Source organism: Astatotilapia calliptera, chromosome 15 (genome assembly GCF_964374335.1).
Source record: "Astatotilapia calliptera chromosome 15, fAstCal68.1, whole genome shotgun sequence".
NCBI lineage: Eukaryota > Metazoa > Chordata > Actinopteri > Cichliformes > Cichlidae > Astatotilapia > Astatotilapia calliptera.
In genome coordinates this window covers 16,336,105-16,355,005 of record NC_137436.1, presented here as the reverse complement: position 1 = coordinate 16,355,005, position 18,901 = coordinate 16,336,105, and the positions used below count along the sequence as shown (strand labels likewise).

Sequence of the window (18,901 nt, the reverse complement as noted above, 5' to 3'; positions counted from 1 at the left end):
AAGTGAAATCAATCTGAAAAAAAAGGGGGAAACAATTATGCATACTTACTTGAAATGACTCCTCCTCAAATTTAATGATGTGCATTATAAATTCTTATTTGGCAGATGTTAATGATATTGTATATTTATATCTGCCACACAGTAAAATGAAGTATATTTACTGTCATGACCAAAGTATATTTTCCTAAACTGGTTACCTGTTAACCCCTATGCCACCGCATTTATAAAACAGAAAAATCCTAGATTATTTTTTGCTTTGTAGACTATCAGCTCAGTTTTGACATCGACTAAATCAAAGGAGACACATCGTTTAATATAAACTGGACAAACTGTTGTAAATATTGCATTAGACTGTTCAAATTTCTAGGTTTGAAAGCAGTCTAAACTGGTCTCATAGCTCAAATAAGGTAACATATTGAACTTTATATAGACATACCTGTTTGGTTGCATATCAGTCGTAATGGAAAACTCAAGGCACCAAAGTAAAATCCTACATACTATTCTCACTATACCACAGCTAGGAACCTACAGGAAGTGTCGAGTTACCCTTCATTTCTTAATATTATGTTTCAAAAAAGCAAAATATGTTTCACTATACCGCCAATATTTTGCTTCAAAGAAACACAATGTGTCTTATAATTTTTAAAGTGCTCTTGAGCAATAGTTCTCCAGGCTTTCTGAAAGGCTTTCCAAAGTTTGTAACACTAATCTATTCAAGTAGATGAACCAGTGTTACGTCTACACATAACAGGAAATAAATATTTTTTAAACTGTATCTTTAGGCACTGCTAGGGGATCTTTACAGAATAAAGAACAAAGGGCAAGGAAGAGCGTTTAATGTACCTCGGGAAGTCTAGAGAACTAATCCCGAAGCTTAGAAAAACTTAGAAAAAAGCAAAAGAAAAATAACGCTTGCTCAATAAGGGGGGTCACGTGATGCTCTTTTATTTATTTATTTATGTTCTTTTTAATAATACTCATTTGTTTCAATCATTTTTACCTTATTGAGCAATTGCCTTTATTCTATTGAGCAATATTGTTATGGTTTGTGTTTAACAGTTTGACGTCAATGTGTAGAAAACAAACGCACCATTTATAAACTCGATTTACGCTGCATTCTGGGTAATACGGAACGAATGACGACACACAGGAGCTGGGAATAAGATAGAAAACGGGTTTCACGTGCTGCGAGAGGCATTCCCCTACTGACTGCATGCTTGCAATACGCGTTGTTTTGATGACATGTAACATAAACGGCATTATTACTTCTCCATTCACTCGGACGGTAGATGAACGAAGCAACTATGGCCAACGGTGAGTTTACTTGTTAACACAAGCTAGCACAACTGGTTAATGTTAGCTGTAAGACCCCGTTAGAGCGACAAAAACATTAGGTAGCAAAACATTAAAATGCAAAACCGAACAGTTTACAGATAAACTGTCATAACCGCGTCGTTTCTGCTCTTAAAGTAATTATTAAAGCGGTCGCTAATGTAGCTTTATACCATTTTGTGCCACGAGCGGTAGCTAATATTTTCTCCCCTTTCTCTCCTCAGAAAATGTGAGCGTGATCTTCAAAGTGTACTGTCTCACGGTGATGACACTGGTGGCAGCGACCTACACAGTGGCACTGCGGTACACCAGGACCATTTCAACAGAGGAGCTGTATTTCTCCACAACTGCAGTGTGCATCGCCGAGGTCATTAAGTTAGTGCTGAGCTTGGGGATGCTCACAAAGTAAGTGTTTGAGGCGCTACCCGCTATTTCCTTAGTGACCACAGAATGTAAGGTATGGGATTAAGAAACCCACATGACTGGCCAATGCGGGTTTGGACTCCGCTTTCCCTTCAGAACCGTCTTTATTCTTCACGGCATTGATTCAACAAGTTACTGGAAACATACCTCGGACATTTTAGTCCGTGTTGACATGATAGGATCACGCAGTTGCTGCAGATTTTTCGGCTGCACATCACATTTCAAAGTTGCTCTATTGGATTGAAAGCCGGTGACTGTGGAAGTCATTTAATTGCAGTGAGTTCATTGTCATGCTCAAGAATTCCGTTTGAGACGATTTGAGCTTTATGACATGCTGTTGGAAGCAACTTTCAGAAGATGTGTTCAGTGTGGTCATAACGTAGTGGGCACGGGTGGCAATAACGTTCAGATAGGCTGTGCTGATGCTAAGGGGTCCAGTATCCTCAGTCTAAGCAGGATATATCCAGGCTTTCATGTTGTTTATGCCAAATTCTGGCTATCTCAGATTCATAACAGGAAACATTTTTCCTTGTGTGTGTGTGTGTGTGTGTGTGTGCGCGCGCGCTTCGAGGTTCAAAATCTTGTGTGTTCAGAGACACCTTTTCCAAACTTTGGCTCTAATGAATAGGTATTTAAGTTAATGTCTCTTTCCTGTAAGCTTGAGGTAGTCTGGCCATTTTTCTCTGACATGTGACTTCAAACAAGGCATTTTCGTTGATTTTTTCTTTTTCTTTTTTGAGGTATTCTCTGTAAATACAAGAGATAATTGTGCATGGAAATCCCTTCAGATGAACAGTTTCTGAAATACTCAGACTAGCCCGTCTGGCACCAACCGCCATGCCATGTTGAGAGTCAAGTAAATCACCATTCCTCATTCCTCAGTTTAAAGTTGAGTAGATTGGCTTAGTTGTGTTTTCCAAATGCACTTGTTGCCAAGCAGTTTAATTACCTAATAAAGTAATCAGCGTGTGTGTGTGTGTGTGTGTGTGTGTGTGTGTGTGTGTGTGTGTGTGTGTACATAAAAATGTTTCTCTATAAATCTTTATATTAATAAATTAAGGTTGCCTAGATTGAAATTTCATTTGATAAATAAGCCAATAGATTTTGTCTAGAAGATATAATAGATGATGCTTAGCTTCATTAAGAATATGTGTGTGCTTTTACCTAAAGATAATCTTCTTTGCCACTCATTTTCCGAGTAAATCGATTTATAGTTTGGTGTATAACATTTCCTTTAAACTTGTACCTTTTCAGCTCATTTAAGCCCAGTATTTTGCCTTTATAATTTTCCATTTCATTTTGTCATTTTATATTCATTTTGTCAGATTGATGCCAAATAATAAACTAAAGGCTGCCAAGAAAAAGAAGAGCAGAAATTTCTCACAAGTGACAAGTTGTAAAGAGACAGCAAAGAAGACTTTAATAATAGAAAAACATCTTTAGACACATTGTAGTTCAATCTGTAACTTTATTTACAGAGCTCAGGCTCAGCATATCCAGACTTTCTTTGGCTCAACAAAACCAGTCAAAGAGAAGCAGAGTGGTTATTAATGGTCTTTGCTTCATTTTCTTTTTCTATACCTAACTTTTTCCACACAAAATAGATCAATGTCAGTCAGAATTTGTCAGAGAAACACAATATTGAGATTTATTTTTAATAAGGCTATAAAAAAATATGGAAATTATATTCGTTTTGTCCAAATGAGAGTGCAAGTAATTTGCACTACAAATAAACTGATCCGTCTTCTATAAGCTGCAATTCCAGCACTGTAACACATGACTGTGTATAAATTCCTGTTGCGTGCTTTCGTTTGTCAGTGCCAATAAAATGCACCTCAGTAACTTATTACGTATAAACTGGATTTCTTCAAGAGAAATTCCAAAGAGTAATTGGAGGTGATTCTGAAAAGAAAATATGTGCCATTTCCAGTCTGAACCTAACTGCAGATTGTCTTTGTCATAAGTTGTCGTGCCATTGTAGCCACACAAATGGAGACACACCTTCACGACATACTAAGAGACTTGTTAATCTTGTTTCATGAATAAACCCCTCAGATAAAACAAACATATCATGTCATGCAGAACATACAAATAACAATGGTTTGATCATTTACCAAAAATTTCTTCTTCGTCCATTCATCTGTTGTTTTTCACTTTTCCTCTCCCAGGGAAACGGCAAGTCTCATCAAACTAAAAGCCACCTTACAGGAACACATCTTCTGCAGCCCTAAAGAACTGCTAAAACTCAGCGTGCCTTCGGTGGTGTATGCAGTTCAGAATAATATGGCTTTCATCGCCCTGAGTAATCTGGATGTAGCAGTTTATCAGGTATTATGTGAATCTGGGTTTGACGTGTGGCTCTTGTGGAGACAGTCCACGTCATCATTTACACAGGTCTTGTTACACGCATTTAATTATATCAGTAGCAACTAAATTCTATAGATAACTGCTTGATAAAGTTTCCTTTTTGTTTTATATTTTTTAAGTACTTGGTATATTTTGGATCCAAGAAGTTTGATATCCTCCTTATGTCAAGTGGGACTTTCCCCTTATAGTCAAAGGGTTTGTTGCACAAGTATTTGTGGCAAAATGAAGCTCAGTTTATGTGCAGTTTATACCTCAGAAAGCGCTCAGTAAATTGCATTTTTGACACATTTTTGAGAGAGATTTGTAGGCAGTGAATTTAAGATCACTTTGGCTTTTGCTTTTCAGGCTGAAATGCTAATAGTGTACAACATATTTAGGGAAACAAATTCTACATCTATGTGTGAAGTTATAATATTTAGTTCAAAATCCTTTTTAGGTCACCTATCAGCTGAAGATCCCATGCACAGCCTTGTGTACAGTGCTCATGCTGAACCGCTCTCTCAACCGGCTGCAATGGTTTTCCGTCTTTATGCTCTGTGGAGGCGTTACACTGGTTCAGTGGAAACCTGCGGAGGCCACTAAAGTTCAGGTGGGGCGGCATGTTACACTATCCTGGTTACTCAGTAAACCACTCTTAATTTCCTGTGATACCACTAGCAGTAAATTAACATTCATTTTAAAAATCTCTTTAATTTACAAGCTGTATCATCTGTTCTGTAGTTCATCATTGATCCTTTTTTCACAGATTGAACAGAATCCTGTTATTGGGTTCATTGCCATTGCAGTTGCTGTCCTTTGCTCTGGTTTTGCAGGTAAGACCAGTGCTGATGATTTGACTTTCAGTATTGGCTTAACTGTCAAGTAAAATCCAGAAATACGTTTGGCAACTAAGAAAACGCCAACAAAACCCACAATCTGCACACATGCCTGATGATATTTTCTCTAAAGTAGATGGATTTTACTTTTACTGCTGCTGTACTTTGAACCTTTGAATCTGACAGTCTGGTATTTACTTTAAGGTGTGTACTTTGAGAAAGTGTTGAAGAGCTCAGAGACATCCCTGTGGGTGAGAAACATTCAGATGTACCTGTCCGGCATAGTGATCACCTTGATTGGTGTTTACATGACTGATGGAGAGAGGGTCATGGAGAAAGGATTCTTCTTTGGTTACACACCTTGGGTGTTCTTTGTAGTATGTAAGTATGACATCTTGAGGAAGAAGTACCTTTCTTTTACTTTCCTTGTACCTTTTGTCTGACTCTGCTCTGCTTGTGCTTTCAGTCTTGGCCAGTGTAGGTGGCCTGTACACATCAGTGGTAGTGAAGTACACTGATAACATCATGAAAGGCTTTTCTGCTGCAGCTGCAATTGTCCTCTCAATGGTGGCATCTGTAATCTTGTTTGGACTACAAATAAGTAAGTTTCTCATAACCACAGTTTGAATCCAGCCAATTCATTAAGTAAGAGTATATTGTGGTTAATGATTTTTGTTCTTTTATTTGAACTGTAAACCTCTCTAGTACTTGATAAAGTAGTGGGTCAAATATAGAGTAGATCACTCTTGGAATCAGATATTAAATATATAAACACAAATTTTTACTAATGGTCAAAATCGTGTTGCTTCGTCCCTCTTTTATCTGTGTAAAACATCCAGTAACACTTTGCAGATCCCACAGTCTCCTGTAACTTTCTAGAAAAGTTTTGAAAAGTAGCTTAAAGCCTCAATTATACTCTATTATTGACATTAACAGCTTAAAACACTGTGCACAGCAGCTTAGATTCACATAATTAAAAATATTGGCAACAGTCAGTGCTACCTTTCAGCCTCCCTGCATGTTTTCTTTCCATTTTGAAACTAACAGAAGGTTTGACTATGTTTTTATATGAAATGATTTGGTATACACCGGCTTTCATTAAAACCATTAATCTTCCTTTTTTATTTATTTTTAATAATGGAAATGTCATTTTGCTTTTTTACCCTCCTGTGCAGCTATGACGTTTGCCTCTGGAGCATTCTTTGTCTGCATTTCCATATACCTGTATGGACTTCCAAAGCAAGACACATCCAGATTAACCTGGAAGGATACAAATTTAGAAGACAAACAGAAACTAATTTCTGTGTGAGGTGCTGACTGACATCAGACATTTCTATGCTGGACCAGGATCAAGGAAGCCTTTCCTCATTTGAGGTTAGAGTTGGATCTGCTTTGTGTCGACGTCATCAGATGGAACCGTGAACTGAGTCTCTGAATACTTTGAAGAATCTTAGTGGGTTTTTTGTTTTTTATAAAAAGGGGGTGGGGGAGTTTGGGTTTTTTGTAGTTTTTTTTTGGAAACTGCTTATAGCTAGCTACCAGTAAGCTCGCGAATCTATACCCTAACCGGTGAATTCTTGGAATTGGAATCCAATCTTCAGCCACAATAAGTAGCATAAGGGGTTTACTATTATGCTCCCTGTGTGTTTTGTTTTTTTTTAAATTGGGAGTACTATATTGTCTTTATTTTATTTAATAATCCAGTGTTAATAATTGGTCTTTAAACTGTGCAATACGAGTGACTTAACTCCAAATCACTTAGTCCTTACTCTGAATGTGCCCAAATCACAGACTGCATGCATAATCCACCTCCCCCATCTTGTTTTCTAATATTTTTTTTTTGTTTGTTTTAATCACTTCAGTGTTGTCTCGTAATGAAGGTAATTGTACAGTTTTTATTAGCAGAGAAGTGTTTTTCTGAATACAGACTAGACCCAATCCTACAGACTAGCATAATTTTATTTTGACAATATAAGGCTCTGTTTTTAGAATACAAATCAACAATAGTTGCAGCACTGAAAAGAACACTGACACACACCGATGTGGTTTTTACATTTTGTTTACTGGTGTGATGCCCAGGATTCTCATCCCGTTGGCCAGGACTGAGCATGCTCCGCTGAACAGTCGTAACCTTGCCTGTGGATATGAGAAGAATGAAGCAGTTTTCAGGTTGCAAAACTGTTGTTAGCAATGCCCTTACATATGTAGTGACAGATGTAACAGTGACTGCAAATACAATCAGTTCTCGCAGGGAAACAAAGAGATCAGTATAGCATATTTTAAAGACTCATGTAGTGATTCACATATTTGACCGGCTACCAAAAGATGGGGATCATTTAGTTATCAGTCAAATATGTGAATGAGTTGGACTCTAGAGAGAAGACATCAGGAAGGGTATTTTAAAAAAAAAAAAAAAAAAAAAAAGCCAAAATATGTGAAGCTACTGTGTTGATCCCTTGATAATAAGGTAGCTTTTTACACTTTAACATTTGTCAGGCTTACAATTGCACTGACAAACCTAAGTATCTACCACTGATATTAGTATAGACCATCTATGTTTTCATTATGCTGATATCTGTAAGCAGTGCTCCTACTATTAAACAGAAATTCTATTTAGAGCTGGGCGATATGAGATTTTTTCATATCACGATGTTTTTTTCATTTCAGGCGATAACGATATCTATCACGATATAAGCCAAATAACTATATTTGTAAGATTTAAATGTGCCGTTGCTCACAAGTAAAATGTGAAATAATCAGCAGCTTGTTTTTAAATATTTATTTCCCATAATAAGTTCAACAGGGTAGATGTACTTAAGGAACATGAGACTTTTTCAGATAAATAAAGGCAAATATTGCAAACTACACAAAAGGCAGCCGCTAAAGCGTTTAAGTTTCAAAATAGAACAAACGAAACAGACTAAATTGTCAATTCCACTTAGAAATAAAGTATTAATTCTAAAAATAAATCTTAGTTTGTTTTACAGAAGAACAGACAAAACTGACTAACTTTTGTCAATATCAAGTAAACTGAGAACTAAAAGGAAATTCTCAATCTCTCCTTGTTGTATAGCTTAGCTTTTCAAACAGTTTTAACAGTTACTTTAGTCTGACAAAAGCCGAATGACGAATTAGCGCTTCCAGTCAGAGACTGAGGCTACGTCCACACGTACACGGGTATTTTTGAAAACGGAGATTTTCCGTTTTCGTTTTAAAAAATAATCCCGTCCACACATAAAGGGAGAAATGAAAGAAAACGCTGCTATGAACATGCCAAAGCAGCAGGTGGCGCTAGATTCCTAACCGTGCAGAAATGTTGGCCAATCAGAAGTCTAGAAGCCTCGGTGGGAAAAAGTAAACAAAGCTGGGGCATAGAAGCAGAACCGAGTCGTATGTGTGGAGGGACAGTAACTGTGTGTATATGTAAGCATTTAAACACTGCAGAGAGTAGAATTAACAGTATTGTAGAAATTCATTTCACCGAAACAATAACGTGGCGCACAGTGTGACGCATGCACCAGTTTATTGTATTTCCAGACTTGCTTTCGGCACAATTTACAGTGCACGCTACTCTGTTTTTTGTCAGACTTGAAATAGCCGAAATACCTTCACACTACGGAACTTCTATGGCTCTTCTGTTCGACAATCTCTCATTGGAACCATCATCTGTTTTCTCTTCGGTCACGCTCGGTTGATTTTTCTAGTCGGCACACTCATTTCCTCCATTATGCGCTGGCTCCATTACCCGCTGGCTGCTTCCCAAACAAACACACGTGCGGCTTGGCACTTGTGCTGTACATAACAAGTCACGCGACGTGACGCTGCGGCTGTGATTGGTTCGGCTCTGCGCTACTGAATTTGGATCGGCTGACCTTTTTTTTTTTTTTTTTAAGAGGACAAGAGCGGCGAGGTCTATCGCGATAGCTTAATTTCTCTATCGAGTAAAAGTTATATCGCGATACATATCGTTATCGTTCTATCGCCCAGCTCTAATTCTATTGGCTGACCAATGTTTTCTACAAGCAAACACAATGTTTGATTAGTCAAAGAAGAGTCCCGTGAGGGGTAAGGCATCTTTAACTTTGTCCAAATTTCATCTTTGAACCCCACTAATAAGCACTTCTGTTATTCATTTTCATGTAATTTTCTTGGTATAAATCTCTTGGGTATTCTTGCCAGAATGTAGCTATAATTAATTTTCTAGACCTTTTAAAATCTTGAAAAATTTCCAAAACAGTCAAATCAGACAGTAAATGCCCCTCAACCTGTCACCTCCTCAGTACAAAGCTTGTGGTGCATGTGACTGTGCTAATTTGGCAGTTTCAGACAATGTCCCAGCCAGTTTCTCTTAATATGTTCATGTGTGAGAAGAACAGGTTGTTGCATAAGAACTTATAGAACCATGCATTAAAAGGCTATACAAAAATCAACTCCATTGTGGCTGTTCAATGTAGTATTTTTGGCAGGTTTAAGAGGAGAAACAAGTTTACTTAACTCTGTTTTCTTTGTACCTGTGCAACAGCCTCAGGGCTTCCTTTTACCGGCAGCTCTCTGTGCGCTGAAGCAATCAGGTGGCTGGAAGACACGAAAGAGAGTAAGGACACACCTCTGTACATATTTACTACTAATGTTAACTTATGACTGTAAGGGCTTGCCAAGTAGCACGACTGGCATCCTGTCCCTTACCACAGCTTCAGCAAGAAGTTGACAAGGTGCTTAGGTTGCAGATCCTGAGCTGACTGGTACAATACCTCGTCATAACTGCAAATAAAGAAGGGACAGTTTTGTAAACGTAGAACAAATATTGACATTGACAAATGAACAGATGTTCAGAAAGTGCTTGCCGAAGGAGGTGCTGTAGGATGGCAGTACACGTCTGCTCAGATAGAAGAGATGGGTCGAAGGCAACTGCCTCTACACCTTTGTTTGTCTGCTTTAAACTGTAATAACAGGATTATATGTGAATCACATGACAAATATCCTGTTGACCTTTTGGAATTAAGGATGTCAGACATGCATCTAAAGTGTTAAGTCTTTCAAATGTTTCTCTGTTATTTCTCAATTTCCAAAATAAATGACTGAATAGATTAATGGATAGAGGATCCAAAATGAAGACGTATCAATACTAGAAATCTCAGACCTGCAGAGTCGAGCATGTGTGTACTGAAGGAAGACACCAGTGTCACCCTGAGCCTGCAGCATCCGGTCCCAGTTAAACTTATAGTCTGACTGCAGGGGGCCTTTGAAGTCCTAAAACAGAGTTTTCAGGCACGTTAACGCCTACTTGCAAAGTGCACAGAGAGGAGGAAAGGTGTGAGAAAGGTAATGCATCAACAGGACTTTACTGCTTAACTGATGGGTTTTGGCTCGTGATAGGCCCGATGAAGGCCAGAAACTAAGAAAAGAAAAATGTTGCTTTAATGCTAAAACTCCTGAAAGGAGGAGTCACCGCATCATCACTAAGACCGAGAAATGAAGCAGCCAGTGGTGGAATATTATACTTGACAGTGTAATAATCTTGTTTATTTTCTTTTGTACTATTGAAACAAAGTCTTAATTATTTAACAAATATGTGATTTACATTATTCTTTTAGATCTTTATGACCACTAATTTTGAACATTTAGCAAACTTAGAATATCAGTTAATGGCCAATATGTTATTATCGGTCTGACTTAAAGACCTGAAACTCCCAATCATAACATTAATCACACACACAGATCAATGAATGAAGCTGCTGGTTGCTGAATACTAGCAGTATTATTAAATAAAAATACTAAACCTGGATTATTAGGGCACTGATTCCTACTTTCTCTGCAGTGTCATCTGGGTTTTCCAATTCCTTTGTTGCTGTGGAAAGATTTAAATTTAGTCAGTGACACAACAAAACAGCCCTTGTTCTGACATGTGCCAATCCCACAGTAATCATGGAATAAGTAAGTGTTGAGTCAACGATAAGAATGTGTCTCAGTTCAATAATATGTCACAATACATACCAGTCTTTGTACTTTTTTAAGGAGGCATTTTTCTAAAGGCCTTAACCATCTACAAGTAGTTTCAGCTCTTATCAACTCTGACCACCCCTTTTTTGGCATGTGTAGTTCATTGTGGGAGAAAAATGTGCTTAGCTGCTTACAGGAGGATAGATTTCAGACTAGGGATGGGTATCGAAAACCGGTTCTTGTTGAGAACCAGTTCCCACTGTTTCAATTTCTTTTTTATTGTTTGCCATTGTTTGCCATTTTTGCAAATGATTCCCTTATCGATTCCCGTCGCCCCGAATGACGTCACCACGTTGCGTAGCGTCATTTACCTGGCAGGAGACACAGCGCGTAAGCGGCTTAAACGCTCAAAAATTTGTTTATAACTTTACGAGAACGGATGACAACAGGGCAACTTGCAATACTAAGTAGATATTTCATTTAAGGGAGGAAACACTACGAATATGCAAAAGCATTTGCTCACAAAACACGCGATGACCTTAAATCAATGTCGTGTTTTTAATTCCGCTCCGGACTCGTGAATCTCAACCCAGCAGCAGCGGTAACGTTTGCACGTCCTCTCCCGTTAATGCGGCAGGTAAATAATCAACTAACAGTACATATTATGTTAGCGCGATCTGCCTTATTACAAAACCTGCCATTACTGTGCATTTAGGTGACCATGATGAGAGAGACAGAGTCTGGCTCAGATGCTGGCAGTTCTCGCTGCAGTCTACCGGTAGCGTCTCCTTTCAGGCCAGGATAGACGAATGTCACCGAGCAGGGACTAAGTTTGTGGTTAAAGGCTTGCACCCATTTGCCACAGCAGATGCCCCTATTTTGAGTGAATGTGTTTAATTGTCGGCAGGGACATTACTGGATATTCTTGTGTAATTGCTACAGAATAATTTATGTTATACTTTGTTATTGCTACAGAAGAGTATTTATTTTATTATTTTACATTTACAATTTTTTCCCCCGGGGACCTTGTGACACCCCATGGAAGAGCCATAGGCTGTGGATCTCTTAAGGATCTCTTAAGATCTCACTGTTGGGTTTGTAAGGCCATGCTACTCCTAAATTTCTATCTTGTTCAAAGAGAAGATATAAAACAAAGTTCTAAGCTATTCGACCTTTGTGTTCTCCTTTAAAAAAAAAAAAAAAAAAAGAATCGATAAAGAATCGAATCGTTAAACAGAATCGAAAATGGAATCTGAATCGTGAAAATCTTATCAATACCCATCCCTGCTCATCACATAAAAATGTAAATCAAGCTCATTTTAGAGAAGAGCGCCATCTTCTTGTTGCAAAATGCAATTGACAACAATTACAGATAAAAGCAAAACTCCTGCACACCAGTCGATTGAGGACTGAAGTGCTGATTTTGTTTTTAAAGGTACATAACGTCTTGATGCATTCTCAATCATCCAGGTAAGTAAATCTCCAAAAGTTGATTCTTTTCATCTGGGCGTAGCGTTTTCAGTGGGAGAAACGTTTCGTCACTCATCCAAGTTTATAAGACTGGGGAAACCTGCAGTCAGCTGAGACTGAAGAAGTCACTTGAATGAGTGACGAAACGTTTCTCCCACTGAAAACACTGCCCAGATGAAAAGAATCAACTTTTGGAGAAAGGCACATAACAGTACTTAAAGGACACATAAGTATTTATTTACTCTTTTACTGTTATATAACTGCCTAATGTGTGACAGGCTTACTGTTTGATTGGCTCATGTTGTTGAGCATCCTGGCCCGAGCCTCGTCCAGCACGTCCTCCAGAAACACCACCTCACCGGCCCTGGTCTTCATGCCCTGCACCAGACCAAAGGACACGTGCCGACACCTAAAATCATGTTTTTAATACTATTAGAAGCACTCATTTTAAGCACTTTATAAACTCATGATATGCATGTACATTCACAAATGTATCCTATTATTTTTTTCTAAGTGTAACTTTAAAAGAAAAAAAGCAATAACTACAAGTGGCAGAAAATTTAAGTGAAATGTGGAATAGAAGCCTGAAGTTGGCTTAAATATTAAGGCCAACACAAAGTTGCCAGCACCATCACACAGACATCATGAGACAGCAGAATTTCATTCTGTTTCTAATTACAACAGCTGCCTGTTTTGGGTGGGAGGAGTAAAGTAATGCTGAATCTATCTTCATTGAATTACAAGAGAGACCGTGGAAATCCTGTAATTACTGAGCCGAGGTTTACTGTCATTCCAGCCTTAAATGCATCTTTAATTTCAAGTCTTTCATAAACATAATGTGCAAAAATACGATTGAGAGCTGACATTAATTAGTTTTCATTAAACCGGTGCATTATGGGTGAATTTATGTAATGCTACATTACCCATCTGCCCAAGAGTGACCCATCGCAAGCAAGATCTGGAATAACTGGGAGAAGTGATTCTCTTGACTTTTATCTGTCTAGAAAAAGAAACATTTCAAATGTCAAGTTATTGAGTTACAATTTTGAGATAACTCCAAGCTTCCATAGAAAAGTCCTGCTAGTGTTTCTAATACAATATTTCATATTAAGTCTTATAAAGACTTTTTTTTTCAGTTTAAATACTGAATTAAATACAAAATATGAATATCATACAGACTAACCATAAACAGTTAATCTGCCAGTTGCTGTTCTCGATTATTTACTACTTGTTTTGAGAAAATTACCAGAAAATTATTATTTATTTATTTTTCATTAAAACGAAAGTCCAGGTGTATTTCTCAATACATTTCTTCTGCTTTTTTAAAAAAGCAAATTAGACAAAGATTGCTTGGCTATAAGTTACTTAAATGACCAGTTGTGAAAGTAGTTTATTTTTCTGCTCCGTTTTCAGCTCAAAAAAATTAACGGCAAAAAACAAAAATTATAATGCAGAAAATAAACTGGGCTCCATGATTATTAAAGTCATTCAATTTCTACTATCTATTCCTCGTCTGTTATTGGCATAAAGCAGCAGGCAAAAAAAGAGAGCTTGGGTGTGCTTACCACATAAATCATCTCATCAAAACTGTACTTTTCCTTTCGGTTAATGGCTGCAGCGATATCTCTAAAACAGAAAATACAAAATAAGTGCTTATGGCGTCAAATCAGAGGGAGAGACATCATTTACCAGGTGCACTCGATTTTTCAGAGTAAAGCAGCTAACAATTTCAGTGGGCTCACATAAACTTAAATCCCAAGGACTAAAAGCTTTCACCATTTTGTACCGATCGCAATTCTTGCTAACTAACCTGGTGATGTAGAGAGTCGTACCATCGCTGCGGAGCACTGTGCAGACGTTGGTCATGTCTCTATTGGGGGAAAGATCCACCACACCAGTGCCCTTCCTGTCAACAGAAAAAAAAAAATCATTATGTCCAGAAGACATAGGGTCAGGCTCAGCTGTTGAATCTATGCATATTTTACTGTATTTCATTTTTAAGCTACTAAGCACTGAATCCCTACACTCCTCCTGTGAGTTCACGGGAGGGCAGACCCAAGTAGCTTCCAAACCCTCTGCCTTGAGCCGGTACCCTGGGCCTGATTCTAGGTTGTGATGCGGGTGATCCTGTACAGGAAAGGGTAAACTGGACCTTTGATCTTTTTTTTAAGTCAACATAGTGTGTTGTAAAAAAACACTTCAACTGGCTCCTGCACAGTAAAATGAGCCAGTTGAAGTGTTTTGGTTATCTGATAGAGCTGGAAAAGGTGTATGGGGTGAGAGAAGTCTGGGCTTAGGTAAATATTTTAACAATATCATTATACAAGGGGTGGCATGTAGCAATAAACTGGTAGATAACTATGTGAATCTGTATTTCCTTTCAAATTTAATCTCTCTGCCGTCCAGCTTAACTGTTTTGGTTCAGCCGTTGCTCTCGTTTTTCAAAGTAAAGCTCTAAAAACCAACAGGACACAACCTGCTGAGCACCAAAGAGCTGGCAGACACAGGTGAGCACAGAGGAGAATGTATTAGCCAAAGAGCCAGATATTTCCCTGTAGAGCTGAACGAGATCAAAAACAGAGCTATAAAAAGTTCTGTGACATCTCCAAATGGCTCCAAAATGAATGACTGATGCATCGGGGATCGACGACACCTTCACAATTAAATATATGTTATTCGCAGTTTAAAGCCTTGCTTAAAGATGGACACACTTTTTGCAAATAAACTTCCCCATCTGTTAAAATCTATTTGTATTCTGTTTGTAGGGAAGCTGAACTCTGACTAATAGGTGGCCTCTTAGCACATGTTTACTTGGTGTTAGACACACCAGTTACCAATCGAAGGTCGCCACATACTCAGATGTCTTCAGCAGGCCCCGGCTCTGCAGCTGCTGCACCACCTCCTGGGCCTGATCCTGGTGAAAGGACTCCCCGCTGTAAACGTCGAAGTGGACCCCCAACCGCTGGAGAGATTTTAAATCAATCTCAGTCGTGCTCCATGGCAGTCAACTGTTAAACATTTTTATTTCTCATTTCAAGTTTCTATCTTTAGAGACTCAAGCTGTTACCAAGCTGCCTGGCAGCTTTCTAACCTCATAAATGTCCTGATACTCCTTCACTGTGATGTCTCTGAACTGCTGCCATAAGGAGACAACATGGCTCTCGTGCTGCTCCAGCTGTCTAAAGAAGTCTCTGGCAGCCTGTTTCATATCCTCATTGTTCTCTGCTTCTTTGTTTACTCGAACATAAACCTGAAAAGCAAAAAAAACAAACACTGGTGCTGTTTAAAAATGCCTTTTTAAACAGCATTTAGAATATAACACTAAAACAACATCTTCTAAACATGCAACTGAGGCTCATTCAGTGCTTAAATATAAATTTGAGAGTCAGAGAGCATCTATTGGGTCTTTCTCCAAACATCCAAACTCACTTCGAACAAATGCTGTAAGGGATTCTGTTTTAATTTTTCCGGACTTCCAAATTGCCCAAATCCAGCTCCCAGCAAACCTGAAATCCAAGACAGGTTACTTGTCCTTGACGTTTTAATAAACAAACAAACAAACAAACAAACAAACAAACAAAAGATAATCCCTCACTGTAGAGTAATTTTCTGACCAACTCACCAAACTGCATCCCCCAGTCTCCAAGGTAGTTCATTCGAATGACATCATTTCCAAGTGACTGTTTAAGGTTAGCAATGAAGTTACCTGAAGATAGAGTTTATATATTTTTTTTTTACACTTGCTGAAAAACTATTTGCTATTTAAGAATTTGAAAATCTAGTAATGACACATCGGGTCTTAATTTTCTTCTTCAAGCTAACAATATAAATATTTTGAAGATTTCCTGATAATTAAAAGGTAAAACTGTGCGGACTCACGGTTAAAAAAAAAACGAAACTTGTTGCTCAAGATGACAAAAAAAAAATCATTTTAAACCCTTTTGTGCACATTTTTGTAATCAGTAATAAGTTCATTGGTAAGGCTCGATTTAATATGTAGCTCACATGCATTTCAGTTAATAATAATAATTGTACTATTATTATTATTATCAGTTTAGTTTATACTCACCAATTATTGTGGACCGCAAGTGTCCAGCATGGAATTTTTTGGCAATGTTTGGAGAGCTGTAAGCATATCAACATATCAACTCTGTCTGTTAAGTGGAAATGAATACACTCAATAGCTACATTAGCCACTTTTTCTTATTCCAAAGAACAAGGCGCTGGATACAATTCCTCAGGGAGTTTGGTCCATATTTAAGCAATGACATGACAGAGTTGTTAAAGATTTGTCAGCTGCACATCCACGTTGTTCTACCACATCCCAAATCTGCTTTATTAGATTGAGTTCAGTGACTGTGGAGGGCATTTCAGTGAACTCACTGTCATGTTCAAGAGACCAGTTTGAGATCATTTGAGCTTTGTGACAAGCTGTGTTATTATGCTGCCTCATTCTTACACTTAGGTTGAACTTCCATAGGTTGCCTTAGCCATGTTCACATGGCTAAATACACAAAGTTGTTGTAATGTGATTGGCTGATTAGATGTTTACACTAATGAGCAGTTGAACAGGCGTACCTAGTTACATAGTCAGGGTGTGTACGTTAAAATAAGGGGGAGACATACAGAATCCTTCCCCCGTTTTAACAAAGAGGCCGCATTTAAATTTATCGCCATATAAATAAAACTGAAAAACAAACTTACCTGTACTCCACTAACGTCGTTCCTGTCGTGAGAGTATTGAAAAGTTCACTATTTAACCCAAATTTATCATTCTCCCCATTTCCAAATGGCTCCAACAATTTCTGGAACAGATAAAGTGGAGAGGGACTGTGATCACAGCAGAAGCTGTGGAAGTTTTTTTGTTTCATTTTGTTTTGTTTGCTTAAGCTGTCACTGTGTGAGTGGAAACTCAAACCTGAGCAAGAAGCTTGCGATTAACTTTAAAGTTGATAATTCCACGTGCAGCTGAGATGTGTTCCACCACATTGTCCTGCTTCAACTGAAAGATAAAGTGTGAATTACCTACTAAAAACAAATTAAAGCTTCATCTAATGTATATGAGACAAACACAAACTAGAACTCATTGAATTGAGGAAGATTAATTGTATAATCTGTAGGAACAGATTATACAATTATATGACTGTCTTGCAATGTCCAACTGTCATAAACACATGGTTACGGTGCTTAAAGGAACTGATAAACTTGGATGCACATTAAGCTGAAAGACTGGCCTGTTTGGAACAATGAGGAATGAAATAGATCGCAAGCAGTGAGAGCTTCGGCTACAGGCAGCTCAGCCTGTCACAGTCTTACAGTTCATGTTACAGGTTAGGCTTCAGGTTAAACCAGTCTGCTTCTTTAACTTCTTTGTCTGGAGCAAACAATTTCTTTAAGGGCCTCACTTTAAGCCGCGGGTATTACCATGACCTCCACCAAAAATATATACATGCGGTGGAGTTACACGTGAAGAGGAATGGTGACTGTCTAAGGGTGGTTTAATCTCACCTGAGTGGCCAAGTTTTCTGTCTGCACCTGAATGTCTCCACTGGATGGTAAAATCCCACTGGCTCTCAGGGTTCCAATTAAAAGCCTGAAATCGGCTCCCTGCCTGAGGATCACAACTTTTTTTAAAAGTCTCTGACAAACAGGTGAGAAGACAAAACATACTTATAGCATCCTACAGGTTAGCAGTGAGCGACACAAACAGACTTAACTGTTTCTTCAGGACTGGAACTGCTGTCAGAGCTGGAATGAAAACATCCTCTGACTGCTGCAGCGCTCTACCCAGCTAGACATTAAAACACAACACCAGATAAACATTGTAAGTGTTCAATCACAGCCCTGCAGGGTCAAAACATGATAGCATTAGCACACAGGTTTGTGAAAATCTGAGACTCCCAGCCGCATTACCTTCTCCGCGATTTTTCTCCTGAAAAAGCAAGCCATGTTTTCTAAACACACGAACAAAACCTTAACTTAACCTTTATGCATAAATTTAAAAAAACCCTTGCAGGGTGCTTTCACATTGACACATTGCTGCTGCACTTCCGTATTACTGTTACTACTTCCGATTTCCTCGGCCAATCACAGGCTTCGCTTTAGAAAATAGCGTAAATAAAAGAAAGGGTTTGTTCGAATTTGTTCTAGGCTGCTCCCGGTCATATTATGGCATGGAGAGGAAAGGGCGGACAATAATATGACTGCGGTTAGTTTTATCATCGCCAGCCATCTTAAAACGAGGGAGCTGGTGAATTTAAAAATGACCAACAACGCTCCTGCGGAAAAAAAGTTTTATTATTATTAATTGTAGCTTTTTATTGACTACAAGAGACAAAAGTTCAAGTCCCTGGATAAAATCTGTGCACTTGAGCAAGTCCTAAAATAAGAGCCGTTGAATGGAGGAGCTTGAGTCAAGTGTTTTTCCCTGGTAACAGAGGGTCCAATTGGCTCGAGAACTCACGTGACTTCAGTTTCATATCGTTAAATGCAGCTTTAAAGCTTAGAAAAACCTTTTTTCCATAAGTAACGAGTCGAAAAAATATAAATCCTCA

At 38.3% G+C, this 18,901-nt stretch overlaps 2 protein-coding genes across 5 annotated transcripts; one reads left to right on the top strand and one right to left on the bottom strand.

Moving 5' to 3' along the window:
* Nucleotides 1-1,134: 1,134 nt before the first annotated feature.
* On the top strand, nucleotides 1,135-6,875 carry slc35a1 (solute carrier family 35 member A1). Its single transcript, XM_026142298.2, has 8 exons — nucleotides 1,135-1,314; nucleotides 1,557-1,737; nucleotides 3,924-4,083; nucleotides 4,559-4,711; nucleotides 4,868-4,934; nucleotides 5,142-5,318; nucleotides 5,404-5,538; nucleotides 6,113-6,875. The coding sequence occupies exons 1-8, from the start codon at nucleotides 1,290-1,292 to the stop codon at nucleotides 6,244-6,246; spliced, it is 1,032 nt and encodes a 343-aa protein (XP_025998083.1). The 5' UTR covers nucleotides 1,135-1,289; the 3' UTR covers nucleotides 6,247-6,875.
* rars2 (arginyl-tRNA synthetase 2, mitochondrial) lies at nucleotides 6,709-18,433 on the bottom strand. Of its 4 annotated transcripts, none has more exons than XM_080290194.1 (20): nucleotides 18,261-18,433; nucleotides 18,065-18,138; nucleotides 17,856-17,958; nucleotides 17,266-17,349; nucleotides 17,052-17,152; nucleotides 16,417-16,472; nucleotides 15,970-16,053; nucleotides 15,777-15,853; nucleotides 15,439-15,597; nucleotides 15,203-15,309; nucleotides 14,158-14,253; nucleotides 13,913-13,973; nucleotides 13,271-13,347; nucleotides 12,632-12,756; nucleotides 10,745-10,785; nucleotides 10,078-10,187; nucleotides 9,782-9,877; nucleotides 9,624-9,698; nucleotides 9,433-9,512; nucleotides 6,709-7,073 (listed from the first exon to the last, which is right to left on the bottom strand). In XM_080290194.1, exons 1-20 carry the CDS (start codon nucleotides 18,294-18,296, stop codon nucleotides 6,796-6,798), a joined length of 1,920 nt encoding a protein of 639 aa, XP_080146320.1. In that variant the 5' UTR covers nucleotides 18,297-18,433; the 3' UTR covers nucleotides 6,709-6,795. The 4 variants fall into 4 exon arrangements, with proteins under 4 accessions (XP_080146320.1, XP_080146319.1, XP_080146321.1 ...); XM_080290193.1 differs by having other exon boundaries at nucleotides 10,718-10,785; nucleotides 18,261-18,432; XM_080290195.1 differs by having other exon boundaries at nucleotides 6,879-7,073; nucleotides 9,449-9,512.
* Between the last annotated feature and the right edge of the window lie 468 nt (nucleotides 18,434-18,901).

Excerpts from the sequence above, each read along its gene's own strand:
- slc35a1 (XM_026142298.2), top strand. The coding sequence starts at position 1,290 with ATGAACGAAGCAACTATGGCCAACG. Across the intron at positions 1,738-3,923 it reads AGCTTGGGGATGCTCACAAA|GGAAACGGCAAGTCTCATCA; the intron begins GTAAGTGTTTGA and ends TTCCTCTCCCAG. Across the intron at positions 4,712-4,867 it reads CGGAGGCCACTAAAGTTCAG|ATTGAACAGAATCCTGTTAT; the intron begins GTGGGGCGGCAT and ends CTTTTTTCACAG.
- rars2 (XM_080290193.1), bottom strand. The coding sequence starts at position 18,296 with ATGGCTTGCTTTTTCAGGAGAAAAATCGCGGAGAAG. Across the intron at positions 17,350-17,855 it reads CAGAAAACTTGGCCACTCAG|TTGAAGCAGGACAATGTGGT; the intron begins GTGAGATTAAAC and ends TTTATCTTTCAG. Across the intron at positions 13,348-13,912 it reads TTGATGAGATGATTTATGTG|ACAGATAAAAGTCAAGAGAA; the intron begins GTAAGCACACCC and ends TTCTTTTTCTAG.